Source organism: Pungitius pungitius, chromosome 4 (genome assembly GCF_949316345.1).
Source record: "Pungitius pungitius chromosome 4, fPunPun2.1, whole genome shotgun sequence".
In the NCBI taxonomy this organism is placed as follows: Eukaryota; Metazoa; Chordata; class Actinopteri; order Perciformes; family Gasterosteidae; genus Pungitius; species Pungitius pungitius.
In genome coordinates, this window is record NC_084903.1 from 18,550,629 (window position 1) to 18,563,491 (window position 12,863).

At 43.4% G+C, this 12,863-nt stretch overlaps 1 protein-coding gene across 2 annotated transcripts in view; it reads right to left on the reverse strand.

Annotated features, from left to right (window-relative positions):
- Positions 1-610: 610 nt before the first annotated feature.
- The window catches only part of cd276 (CD276 molecule), a 55,463-nt gene continuing 43,210 nt past the window's right edge, over positions 611-12,863 (reverse strand). The window contains exons 7-8 of one of the 2 annotated variants that reach the window (XM_037485231.2): positions 9,759-9,797; positions 611-1,428 (exon numbers count right to left, since the gene is read on the reverse strand). In XM_037485231.2, the coding sequence (XP_037341128.2) occupies positions 9,775-9,797 (23 nt within the window). In that variant the 3' untranslated portion in view covers positions 611-1,428; positions 9,759-9,774. The remainder of the gene's footprint in view (positions 1,429-9,758; positions 9,798-12,863) is intronic. The other variant, XM_037485222.2, reaches the window with a different exon arrangement.

Consider the following 12,863-nt stretch of genomic DNA (forward strand, 5'->3'; position numbering starts at 1 on the left):
AGGTCAAGGGCTACTGTACAGAGGGATCTGTGCATTTGGGCAAAGCCCGGGGTTTGATCAACAGTCTCATCCAGCTTAGCAAGAGGACACACTATGTGCGCATGCTCTCGTGCATGTGTGTGCGCGTTGGGCAGGTATTTCTGCACTACTTATACAAGTCAGAATTTATGCAAGGTAGCTATTACGCATATGACAGCGACAAACATTCCCAGGGGAAAAAAAAAAAATCCATTATTCAAAACAAGTCAAATGTTTGGGATGACTGAGCATCTGCAAACAGAGAGGGATTGGCCCTAAAATAGGACTGCGTCTAACTGGGAACAATTCGACATGTCAGTGTTGATCTGTATGTAAATGAAATATGTGTATTGCTTTGACCATAACTCATGTTTTACTCATTATGTAGAATAGTCTAGACCTCAGATAAATCAACTAATGGAAAAGTGGACGGAGGAATTTGAGCAGCATGGCTAATCCTTTGGGTGAAGAAATGTCTGTAATAAAATCGACCTTGTTCTACCTGAACAAACAGGGAATGGGACCAATAATTACCAATGACCAGGCAGTTTCTCCATGTCGCTTTAATGTATAGGCACTGGGCTATCTGGCATTCATACGAGGACATGTGGCACAGGGATTTGCTTGAGTACATATAAAAAAAACAAAAAAGCAATAAAACAATCAGTATGTCCTCTTGTTTGCAATAGATGAAACATTCCACACTGGCAGTATAAACTCGCTGAGATACTGTGTTCATTTAAAAAAAAAAAAAAAAAAATCTAACACATAAGGCTGTCGGGTCAGGGAGAGAATCAGGGTGTATCCCATGCACCATTTGCATTTTGTTGGAGCTTAACTGGCATTCAATTTCAATTCCCTCAAGTTACTGAATATAGGAGAGCGGCACACACTGACAGGTACAAGTTACTCCAGCGGCAGACGCTAATTAGCAAGTGCAAGAGTAATGGGAGAGCCGAGCTCTCTCTCTCTCTTTGGCAGAGAGGCAGCAATGGCAACTGTGGCAGGGTCATCTCTTGAATTGTCGCACTTCCTATTAGACAGGACATCTCTGGCACGTGCCCCACCGAAAGCCCATACGGACTGATGTCATCGCCGAAGAAATGACCCTTGTGTGTTTTCAAGCCCGCGTGGAGCGCCACCACTCAACTGGGCTCACTTGCCGCCGTGACCCTCCATCGGCGGGAAAGGGGAGCGAGGGCAATGGAAGATAACGGCACATGATGCGTTTGTAGGTTTTGATGGAAACTTGAGGGGAAAGTCTTAGAAAGAGGATGATGGACTCATCTTGCCGCTCCGCGAGGCTTTGACATTCTGTAGGGGACGCTGGAAATAGTCTCCCGGTTGATGGATAGATGGAGTGGGATTACCTGCCAGACTCATCTCCTCCGCACCGTCTGGCACCGGGTCCTGGAAAAAGGCACAAAAAAAAGAAAAGAAAAAACACAACACGTCTAATGTCAGGATGTTCACGGCTGGAGAGGTTATTAGCTTTGGAGAAATAATGACACACTGCCGGGTCGTTACAATAACCAACAGCAAACCCAACAGATCGGTCAGACACGGATTTCTACTTATTTGTACCTAAATTGGTCTTATTGATTCAGTAAAAATGCTGAAGGAAAACAACAAACGAAGCGTATTTGGCATTTTTCAATAAACAATCGCACTTCTCTCTAGGAAAGCTGCGTTTCCAAGGATGCTACAACCTTCGAGTCTGTCTCCATCTACACGTCCTCCCCTCAGAATCCAAAGTGTCTTTCTGAACTTCTAATGCCTCTCCTCACTCGTAGCCCCTGCGGAACCGACCCACCGCTGGCACAGGGAAATAAATTGTTCTCCCTGCATCGTTAAACACTTTGAATTAACTTGGGTGGAATTTAATTATGTCACACATGAAGCTCTCCTACTTGAGGCTTTTAAACGCAATATAGTCGGCTATGTGCTCCGAGGTTCGGCTTTTAGATACATCATTCCGGTCGGTCGGCTATGACTGCACGCAGCTGGACTTCGAAACTTTGGGATCGTTTATTTTGCGCTCTCTGGGAAGATATCCTACATAAATACCCTGCATCGCATTAAAGACCGTAGCTGCACTTTGCATAGATGCAGTAAACTTGAGTGGCTTTGTCTCTTTGCACATGTATCCTCACCGTGTCTGTCCTAATATTTCATCTCACAGATACAAAAATACTCCTGTTGGTGAGCTCTTCTCCTGCCTCCCAATCATTATCCTCCCTTTATTACATTTTACACATGACAGGCTAGTGTGATGTGGTTAAAGCCTACATACAGGCCTAAGGGGAATTGCTAACAGCTTCAAGATGTCAAAGCAAAGACTGAAACGGTTATTAAGTCTGTCATTCTAAATGATTTGAGTCTTTGCATATTGCAACACTTGCAGAAGAATATCTGTTTTAGTGAGCAGCACTACACTTAAAAGTGCACTCTGGCTTCCATTTGCTCCCCGTCAGATGGTAATCCGACTTGCCAAATTATCCATCACCCGAATGAACACAACACACTTTTCACACATGCATTTTCTCATCAGATTCCCTGTAGAGATCTAGAGACCCTGTATTTCAAAGAGAGAGAGTCTCACTAGCTGTTAAATCAAGAGGTCAGGGGTGAAACAGAAGACCTTTACGGAGAAACTGAATTAACATCTGCAGCATTGTCACTTACAATCTTACGAAACTACAAGGATAAGAAAAAATGATGTTGTCTGGGACTGTGAACAACAACCAGAAAGTAGACTCCAACTTAAGCGTTCACCGGGCAGCTCCTTTCCGTCTGAGGATCCAAAGCAGCCGAGGCACCTGAGAAACAGGCTGAAGGACGGATTCATTTACAGCTCGAACACGGGATTGCACACTAATTTGCTCGGGCGACAGGAGGCCGTTCACGTGAAAGATACAGCGGCACAGTGGATTCAATCTAATGAACCATTGTAAATCCACACTGTTCCCATTTCTGTCCTCATTTACATCCAGATGCACATCTCAGACTGCGTGGTCCCCGTCAGCATCTTTGCCCTGTTTTTATCTTGATATGCGTGTGGAATATAACACCTAAAAACAGCAGGCCTGCAGGTCTTTGAGGCAGACGGCAAAAACAACTTTTAACTTAGCTTAAGACAAACAGCAGGGATGGGACTATGAAAGTAAATGTTTGGAAATAACCTTGGAGAAGTATTCAGGATAATGAGAAAGAAGCTTAACTTGGTGCTACTTAATCATTTCCAGATGATCAAACACACCGTGGCAATTTCTCTATGCAAGAATGGAAAATGATGCTTCTCATCTGCTTCATTTTATAACAATTGCTTTATTTGAGTTTTTCTCCAACTGTTGGGCCTCAGAGCGCCATCTATTGGCCTTGGTAGTTACTGCCAAATGGAGCTATTCGTTCTTACATATATAGATATGCTCAATAATTCATATCAATAGAAAAAATATAAAAACCAAACATTGGTCAGAATTAAATGAATTCATTTGATTTTGATTAATAATGCGGTGGTAGATGAAGTTCAGCAGATTACTTGTTTAGATCATTCCACATGAAAGTGCCATAACATGTACTTGTAAGTTTATTTTTTTGGCACAATGGCCTCTTTAGGTCAGGGCTCTGTCACACCGGACCTCTTCCAATAGGACAAAGGTTTAAAATTTAAACCAAATCCGGTTGAGTTTTAGGTGTGAATAATTGGTTGGGCATCATTTTTAACACTCACTTACTCTTCCACATGGGAGGTCAAAAAAACAGAAATCCCATGAATTTTAGAGAAATTTGCTATCCTGCCAAGAGTTAGACAAGAAGAGTATGATATAACTGTTACATTTGTTTTACTAATGGACGGACCAAGGTTAGACACTACCAGTGGTATTGCTACTTTATCATAACTTGTGTTTTCATTATAAAAGGCTGCAGATAGTATTCGGGAGCTGATGCTCAGAGATCATCCTCCTTAGTATGACCTCGAGGGATCCCCACACAAACCTGTTCAATTAACAAAGTGCAGACTTTCCCCCTGTGTGGCGGCCAATGAAACATCGAGCTGGTGTGGCGCTGACGATGTCGAGGCATTTCCCACAGCATCCCTACTGCGATCAGCTGAGAATCTCGTGCAGACTGATATATGGGGTATACAATGGAAAACCAAATAGAGAAAAGCACCCGGTACCAAATTCCATGGAGGGAACGAGAGGAAGCTCAACCGCACATAAGAGACACGTGGGAATAAGAATGGGCTGCCTATACGGTATGTTAATAGGTTAATAGGTTAATACCTAATAACAATGATAGCTATGAATAATGCAGATATGCTGCAGCTCTTGGTACGGGCGACGATACTTTTTTCCAATAACAATAAGCCAGAGTGAGTTGTCTGACAGTTAATTCTGTTGCCGCATCACTGTTTTTCCAAAAGCAACAGCACAAACTCTCACACCTTTATCAGCTCCCTCGACCTCTCCAAAAGCAGCCCGAAGCACCCTGGTGTTAATTATAAGACTTTTTTTTCCCCTGGAGCTTGGGTGGGACGTGAAAGTGCATTAATCTTGATTCTCCACTTCAGTCTTAAGGATCATTTGAAGAGACTCCTGTGGTAAGCCCCAAAGGCGAGGTGATTCAGTAAAAAGGAGAAAAGTAGAAAAGAGTGTAAAATAAGTCTGTTTATTCTGTGCTCACACAATGGGATGTCATCCTTGTCAAGAGGAAAGTCACTCATTTACCCTAAACTCTAAATATTTCCCAGGGTGTTAATCTTGATGAATATTGAGAGTCGCACAGGTTGACACAGACGTCCGTCTTCCACCTGTGCCGTTCCCTGATGCAGCATGAAGGTGACTGTCACCCGACGAGAGGAAGCGAGAAGACCCGCTGCCGGCTAAAGGACTGTGACATGCCAATGAGTCCCCTTTCAGCCCCATTTCATTGCACATTTAGCCCATCATGGGTGTACAGGGAGGTCAATGCAGCGCTTTGCATTGACGCCGCAGTCACAAACCATGTAGTCCATGGACATATAGCAATTTTTAGTTGCATTATGCAAAGGCATCTATTTGTTTTTTTTTAAACGATGTTTTAATAACGTTGCAAATAATGTTTCATGATGTGTAAAATTGTTTGGGAATGATTTCACACGATTAAGCCATTGATGCCTGATGCACAATTGCTGATTCCCTACTGCGTCTCTACATCCTTGTTGTTGCCGAATCTAAAATGTAGAAATGGAAATGACACAAACAATCAGGTAATTGCTCAAACCTGATACAGCAACGAGCCAAAAATGAAGTCTGATGTTATAAACAGTGCTCTGAATACACATTCCATTTGAAATAATGTCCGACCAGAGCAAATTAAGAGTCAAATCATAATTTCTAAATCCCTAGCAGGTTGAATATTCACTAATGCACCACTATTTAAAGGCACATGGAACAAAACTGTTACGTCACTTTCTGCAACCTTCTCATCTCGGTACCGTCAAGTGCAGTTCTGTGCACTTGATGTCAAAATGGCTAACTCTGCACGTTTGATCACGGTCGTTCTCATGTCATTAGTTACTGTAGGTCTGCAGTGAAAAATCCGAAAGACAACACCAACACTGAAGCAGTTAATTGTGTACAGAGACATGCGAGTCTAAACTCCCATCCTATGAGCATGTGCAGCTTCTCCTTCAGTTTCACGCTAATGTGAGCACACTTCAAAAAGCTACACATCAAAGCCATTTCACCATTCATAAAGCAACATGATGCATGCCGTGTTCTCATCACAGTCGGGGGGGTGGGGGGGGGGCTGTTTAGTATTTAGGTTTGTGTGTACATTCTCCATTGCTGAACAGACTTTCCTGTCCTTTGTAAACAATAGGCTGGGTGTCATTTAAAACCGCACTAGTAGGCGTTGTTGGTTGCCGCGATCCGGACATCATCGCGTTGCCAAAAGAGGTTCATCAATTCTACAACTGTTCAAAACAAGCTTTTTGGTAGATAGGAAAATTTCCAGCAATCAGCCAGAGCGAGGGATGTTAAGTGATGCTGATATGTTATGACAAGAGCCACGGACTGGTGACCACACAAAAAGCAAACCATGTCATCATCGGGGAGCACTCGGTTGCCTACGACAACATTGCAAAAACAATTATTGCTGCTTGCGCCTATGTATGTTTGGATCATTAAACCGAATTACTAGTTATCGTGGAGACTATAGATTCAGTGCAGCCTTTAGTTTTCATTGCTCCGTCTTATGGGCATAAAACTACTGCAAAGAATATGTTTTGCGCTTGCAGAAAACTGGTTTTATTATTGGGATAATCCCTCCCATTAAAGTAGATCGGGGACATTATTTTGCTGCAGCCCTTTTTGGGTTATATACGTTAATGGCGCGTCTCAGCACAACAGTGCCCCGATTGTCTGTATCAGTGCATTCACCATTTGTGTGCCTATTTCAACATAGCCACGCTCCTGGTCTTGTACACAGTCTCTCATCTGCATCATGATCAATCTATGGTAGTTAATTGAGCCCAGAGGCAGTTGGCTTCAACAAAGGGCCCCTGTGTTTTTCTGGCAAAAACACCAGAAAAAAAAAAGAAAAAAAAAAGAGTTCTCTAGAGAAAGCGTCTCTCTGTCGAGAGAAACAGAGCAGAACTCCTGCTGTGTTCATTAGCTGTCATTGATCAGCGATTCAGTGGCTGCGCAACTCCTACCACTGCTTCCATATTACCAGTTCCATGTCTTCACAAAATGAATATGGAGGTAAGATAAGAGGAGCAAGCACAGCGTTTTCTTCCAATGAACTATTCTGATGTGAATGGCTGTTTGCCAAGGTTCTCAACAGTATGCCGCACACTTGACCATTTCACAGTTTTCTAATATCAATATGAGCTACTATATTCAGATATTGGCTTCCCTCAGAGTCCGTCATCGCTGCAGCGTATTCCATCACAGGAGATGTACTGTAGAATGAGGCTGCGAGGTATAAAAATGCTGATAAATGTCTGAGACAAAAGCATAAATAATGCAGGGATCAGAGACACTGGAACAGTGAGTCAAACTCCACTTCAAGACACCTCCCTGGAGAGAGGCCAACATAAGTGTCCTGTCTGACATCATCAGTGTCTGCAGGGCCTCACCTGCCACATACAGCAGCGATCTCCCCTGGTCTAAAATAAACGGGTTTTCAGGGAGCTCATATCCCAAATTTCACACCTTGCTGTAGCAGGCTTTTGTATTTAGATCAGTATTCTTTTCTCAAATTGCGCTCCATTCAACCCCTTTTTACCACCGAACAATGGAAATCAATATTTCTCAACGCTGCGGAAAGAGCTGGGAAAATGCTATTATGTATCAGTTACTGCGCCTATCCTTAAAAAGTAAAGTGAGTAACCTCTCATTGGAAATCATCAGGTGTCGTTGTCAGGTACATAATGGGGATCGTCCATGCTGCTGCTCATTTCTTTATTCCCTTCATAGCTGGCTTCGAATATTTACGCTCTTCTCATTTGCAGCCATCTGTTTCAAGTCCAAGGTTTGCCCAATATTATTCTCTACAGACAATTTGGACATAAAAGGAACATGCAGGAACATTGAAAATCATGATAAAAGGTCTAGCAGCCCAATTTCACCTAGAAAATTGAAAGGTTTCTCCCGACAATGTTACTTCAAAGATATAACTCTTTTTAGTCCGTTGAGTCAGCGATGCACAAACTAAAGTGCCCAAAGAACAGCACTAATAACCAGCATTATTTGACACTGCGGTTACAAAACATTCATTGGTTATCCCTCCACTGCGAAATGCAAACTGAAACTTTAAAAAGAACTTTTGGAAAATAACCAGGTGACTCACTCAGTGGGTTTGGCCAAAATGAAGAGGGATGTTCATTTGTGCAACCAACCAATACAAAAAGGTTATGGATATTTAATTGAAAGTAAATCCACCAACCCTTAGCGTGCCTCCATGTTATCTGTAGATGGACAGGGGAAAGTTACATCCACTCAACATTGTTACATGTACTATTGTTCACTGAACCCTGATGTTTCCACAATAAACAGTATGTAGTATTCATGATTGCACGCATTAAGTATGAGGCGCTAATAATGGCTACAATCTACAAACTATTGAGTGTGTTGCAGTTAGTCATCGACTATGTTATCCGCGCTGGGCTGCCAGTAATGAAACAATAAAAGTTTGAGTAGATGAACATAAGTCACAAATGAACCAAGGTATTGATCAGGCAAATGTTCATGAAAACAAAGTGCCGCCTCACTCTCAAACGACTTAATTAAATGCGGAGCCTTGCTTTATTAAATGAGATATGCTGCACTCTGCATAAATGCGTTAAATCGATAGGAAAACTGCCACACAATTAGTGAAATAATTGATCGAGGAGGATTCAGCAGCAACGAGGTCGAGGGGCTTGCAGGTTATTACCCAGCAATAACAGTCTTGTGAAGGTCAGTGGATACTACATCAAAGACAAATGTCCTCTCTTTGACTCCTACTGACCAGACTATATTTTGGCTAGTTACAGGAAATTACTTTCTGCACCTTCCATCATCTTCTACACATTCTGCGTGCTGCGGCTTTTTGGCAACGACCAGTCGGGGTATAATAAAAAACAGCTGTAACTGTCCAACCTCGTAATAAAAACTATTCACACAACTGACACCAAACTGCTGGTTATTAAAGTAAAACTTAAAGGAACAGTGAACAGATACAATGTGGGTCCACGCTGCGTGTTAAAGTGAAGCATCAGGGACACTTACACAGGGGTATTGACTTCTATTACAGGTGTCCCTTTTCGGCGGAATATATTTTGAAATTGTCCCAAATGACAGGATTTATTTTACCAATCACTGCACTTATCAAATTGTAGCTCATTGTCTGACAAAAGACAGGAGAAGCTACAGCGGGCCGGTTATCACTCAATACAAATTGTTGAGTGAGCTGAGCTTATTATGTATAATATTCTTTCAAATCCAAAATGTTGGAGCGCCTAAAAGCATCAGTGACCATGTCACAGCAAAAAAGGGCTCACTTTTTCTCCAGCACACCGTTGGGAAGACTAAAATATGCCCTTTCACTGCCGGCCAGAGTCCAGCACAGGAGCTTCCTCAGAAATAGTTCCAATGTTTTAGGCTTTCTTGGCCTCTCGAGGCCCGTGTGCTGGGTCCAGGGAGGGATATAGTGTGTGACACCGGCTGACCATGGTCGAGTGAACATAAGGCCAGTGGGAGCGTCCCATTCATTTTCCCCCAATGTCCAGAAGGTCCAACACTCCCGTCACACACGGGCTCTAATCACTTTTAGAAATGCCTACCTGCGTACCGCTGTATTTCTGGTAGTGCACCAGTCAGACTGCTACTAAAGCTGCGGCAAAATGGTCCACCTTTAATAGGGAAGTCAGGACTCAGAAAAAGGCATGGACGTATCTCTTATTCATACATGCAGTATGTGTTCAGTTTGCTTGTTCAGTAATGACAGTCCAATAACTAGCATTCAATTGATTTGTTATATCAGTCAGTGACCCTGTGCTTCCTGAAAACAAAATGTCAAGACTTCACATAATAAATAAATGCAGCCGAGCCTCATTACAGCAGCACTTAGCCATAACCTACAGAGGCACCGTGGCCTCCAGAGCATTACTGCTCACTTGGAATAAGCAGAAATTACTACGCAGCATCACACAGGGACGGAAGTGTAATTAAAAAGGTGTACTCAAAATGTATTCAAAACATACTCACCGGTATTTTCTCTGCCTTAGCTATTCAGTAGCGTCATGGCTGAAACAGAGAAAAGAAAATAAAAAAAAACAGAATGAAGACTTGCGCTCAAAATATTGTATCATTGATAGATGTGTAAGAAAAACGACACCGGTGAAGTGAAGTGGTCGCGCCGGCATCGTCGTAACTTTATCTATTGACTCGTGGACCGAAGCACCATTACAAGCCTGGTAGTTGTTATTATGTCCCCCTCCTACTTCAGCAACTCTTCCTCCCCTCTTCCTCCCTCTCTCTCCCCATCTCTGTGCACCAACCTTGCCATGGCCAACAGGAAGCAGAGGGCACAGCGCTTTATTTAATTAGTCACAGCAGCTGAGTGCTCATGTGGAACCAAACAGGGGAGGCAGATTGGGGCAGTGAGATGGATAGGCACTCTCCCACCGGGCCTTGGCTGGGCTGTCAGAGGAGCGTAGATTACATGACAGAAGGAGGAATGGGGGGGGTGTGTGTGGGGGGGGGGATTGGACAGCAGGAGGATGTAAATGGCATCTGTACAGGGGGATTCATCCCTGGAATTGCCTTCCATCCTAAAAGGTACCCAGTGTTCTCGCAAAAGCGCTCCTTGCATTGTTACTTTGGTCTGACATGCAACCAGCCAGCGGTGGCCTCGGCCTGTTGTTGTGATGCACAACACCGAGTGGTTTGACTGCTTTTATTAGCTGTGACAACATTCATTATTCTAAATGATTTAGGAGCTGCTATTTTTCCCCCCTTCTATCTCTTCTGACAGTGATCAGTTGGCCTTTTCCTCACGGACCAGCAGATAACCTTTGAGGGGTTGCCAAAGCACCTCAGTGTGCTGCACATCTTTGATGAGTTCCTGCCTGAAACCACGGCTAAGGAGGGAGGAAAGTTTCTCGGAAACTGACTAGCTTCTATTGGAATCACGTTTAAAGTGTTAAAAAAAGGGAAAGAAGCACTGGAAATACAACTTTGTACGTAGTTAGAGAAACCTACATATATGATTCTTTCCATAGGACACAATAACTGTTAGTATCCATACTCAAACTAGTGTAACTTGGCCTACAGCACCATCTCTCAGTGTTGACCACTGAGCTTATGGTTTGGTGCTGAACCAGCAAGGAACATAAGTGCAGTGCATGAGTAGTATGTGTGTGTGCAACTACTAAGCAATGGTGTGCTGGGAGCTTTTTTAATTAGTGCTCTTGAAGTTATCCAGTGACCCACATCTAATAATGAAGGCAACATGAATGTTCTATTTACATATCTTTAGTCAGTAATGTGTGACCGCTGGGACGGCCCAGTGGCTGAATATGTGCTGCCAGTGAGAAGGGAGGGCATGTCAGGCAGGGCTGCCTGGGGGCTGCTTTCCAAGGCCCCCCTCGATTCAAACAAAAATAATTTGCAATGGTGTGTTAGTGACCTGCAGGTCCTTCGAACTGGGTTATGTTATACAAATACTTCATGCAACTTTTTAATAGCGAGCGTTGGGCCCGTAATGCCGTGTGTCTAAAAAAGGTTCTCAGTGTGCATTTATTCAATTCAATCACCTGCAAACCAATACTTTGTAACAGGATTGCACAAAGTACTCTTAATAAATAATAAGGGTCATCAAGCTAATTTCCGAATCACACCGGGCCGCCATCCGACTTTCCGGGATTGTTTTCTCCACCCTGGCCATGTTTCTCATCTGATGCCTCCCTCCGCCTGCCCTTTTGTACCCCCTCCTTGATGAAGAGCTGAGGTCCAGGTGTGTCTCCGGGCACACCTGATCTCACTTCCCCTGATGCAGTGGGTGGAAGCCTTCTAGCTGGAACGTATACTCCCCCCCACTATTCTGCCCTTCAGCCCCTTACATCTGTTAACGTATGTTAATACAGAAAAAAACTAAATAAAAAGGTGCCAACACACGTAATATTAAAGATGCTGTTGCGCAACAGAACCCGTTGACGTCGAGCAAACACGTTGAGTGCATTCCCTTCAACATGGCTAGAACGGCCGAACCATTAAAACTCCTTCATAGACTGCAGGCTACGGGAGATATTTGAGGTTAAGCTTCTTGCCCAAGGACACACGGAGGACAGGACGTGGAGTCGGGGATCGAACCGCCAATCCTCTGATTGAAGGACGCCGCGACCGTTGCACCGCAGTTCGACCATACGCAAGCGCCATTCCTTTCCTTTGCGAGACATACACACATTAAAGGTACTGTGTTTTCATTACTATGTGAATAACCTGATAGACAGGACAGAGAGGGGGATATAATAAGCACAGAGGTGACTTTGACTCTGGTCATTGTTTTAGGCTGCTCAAGAGTCACCTTTCAGCAGCCTTAGTGAGCGAGTGCCTTAAAACCTTTTTTTGGGGGGGCCGGTGAGCAACTTGGCTTGAAGCTTTGAAATGATTTAGCAATTGTCATTGATTGATTTTTCAGCGGCGGCTTTTGCATGAAGGAACCAGAGCGTACACGGTGAAGAGTGTGGCTTTGTCGTTCTATCGGGCTTCATACGGATATTCCCTAACCTTCCACCTTCATGGACTTTGGCCCAGTTATGGATGGTTATGAAAACTGTTTTTTTTTTCCACAAAGCTCCCTTTTCACAGGGTGTGTCAAATTGTCCTTTCAGACAATTCTTTGTCTCTGCAATAACTGGGTCACTGACTAACCCTCTCTTCCAGGGCCTTGTTGCTAAGGCCTGACTCCTTGGAGTCTAGGATTTAGCGAGACAGAGGCTAGTGCACACTAACTAAAGCCAGCCTCCGACAAAGAGGAGCTGCTCTAAACAGCACATCATGCTCAGATTATTGAACCATTTCAGGAAAGAGGTGGGTAGGTGAGGTACGAAGACAGCAAGAACTCTACACACTGCACATCCGGAACCGATGTATGTGTATATGGCCCATACACTGAATATTGTATATATATATATTCTTGACTTTCTGCAACCACCCAATGCTCAGTAAAAATAATTGAGGCAAGTATAATTGAGCTTTTTTCTAAAGGAATACACAATATGAAAAGCAGAAAAAGCAGACATGTCAATTACAAGTTAGCCATGCCCTGAAGCACAACATGTGTTTTATTTGTTATGTGTTACTTTTTTT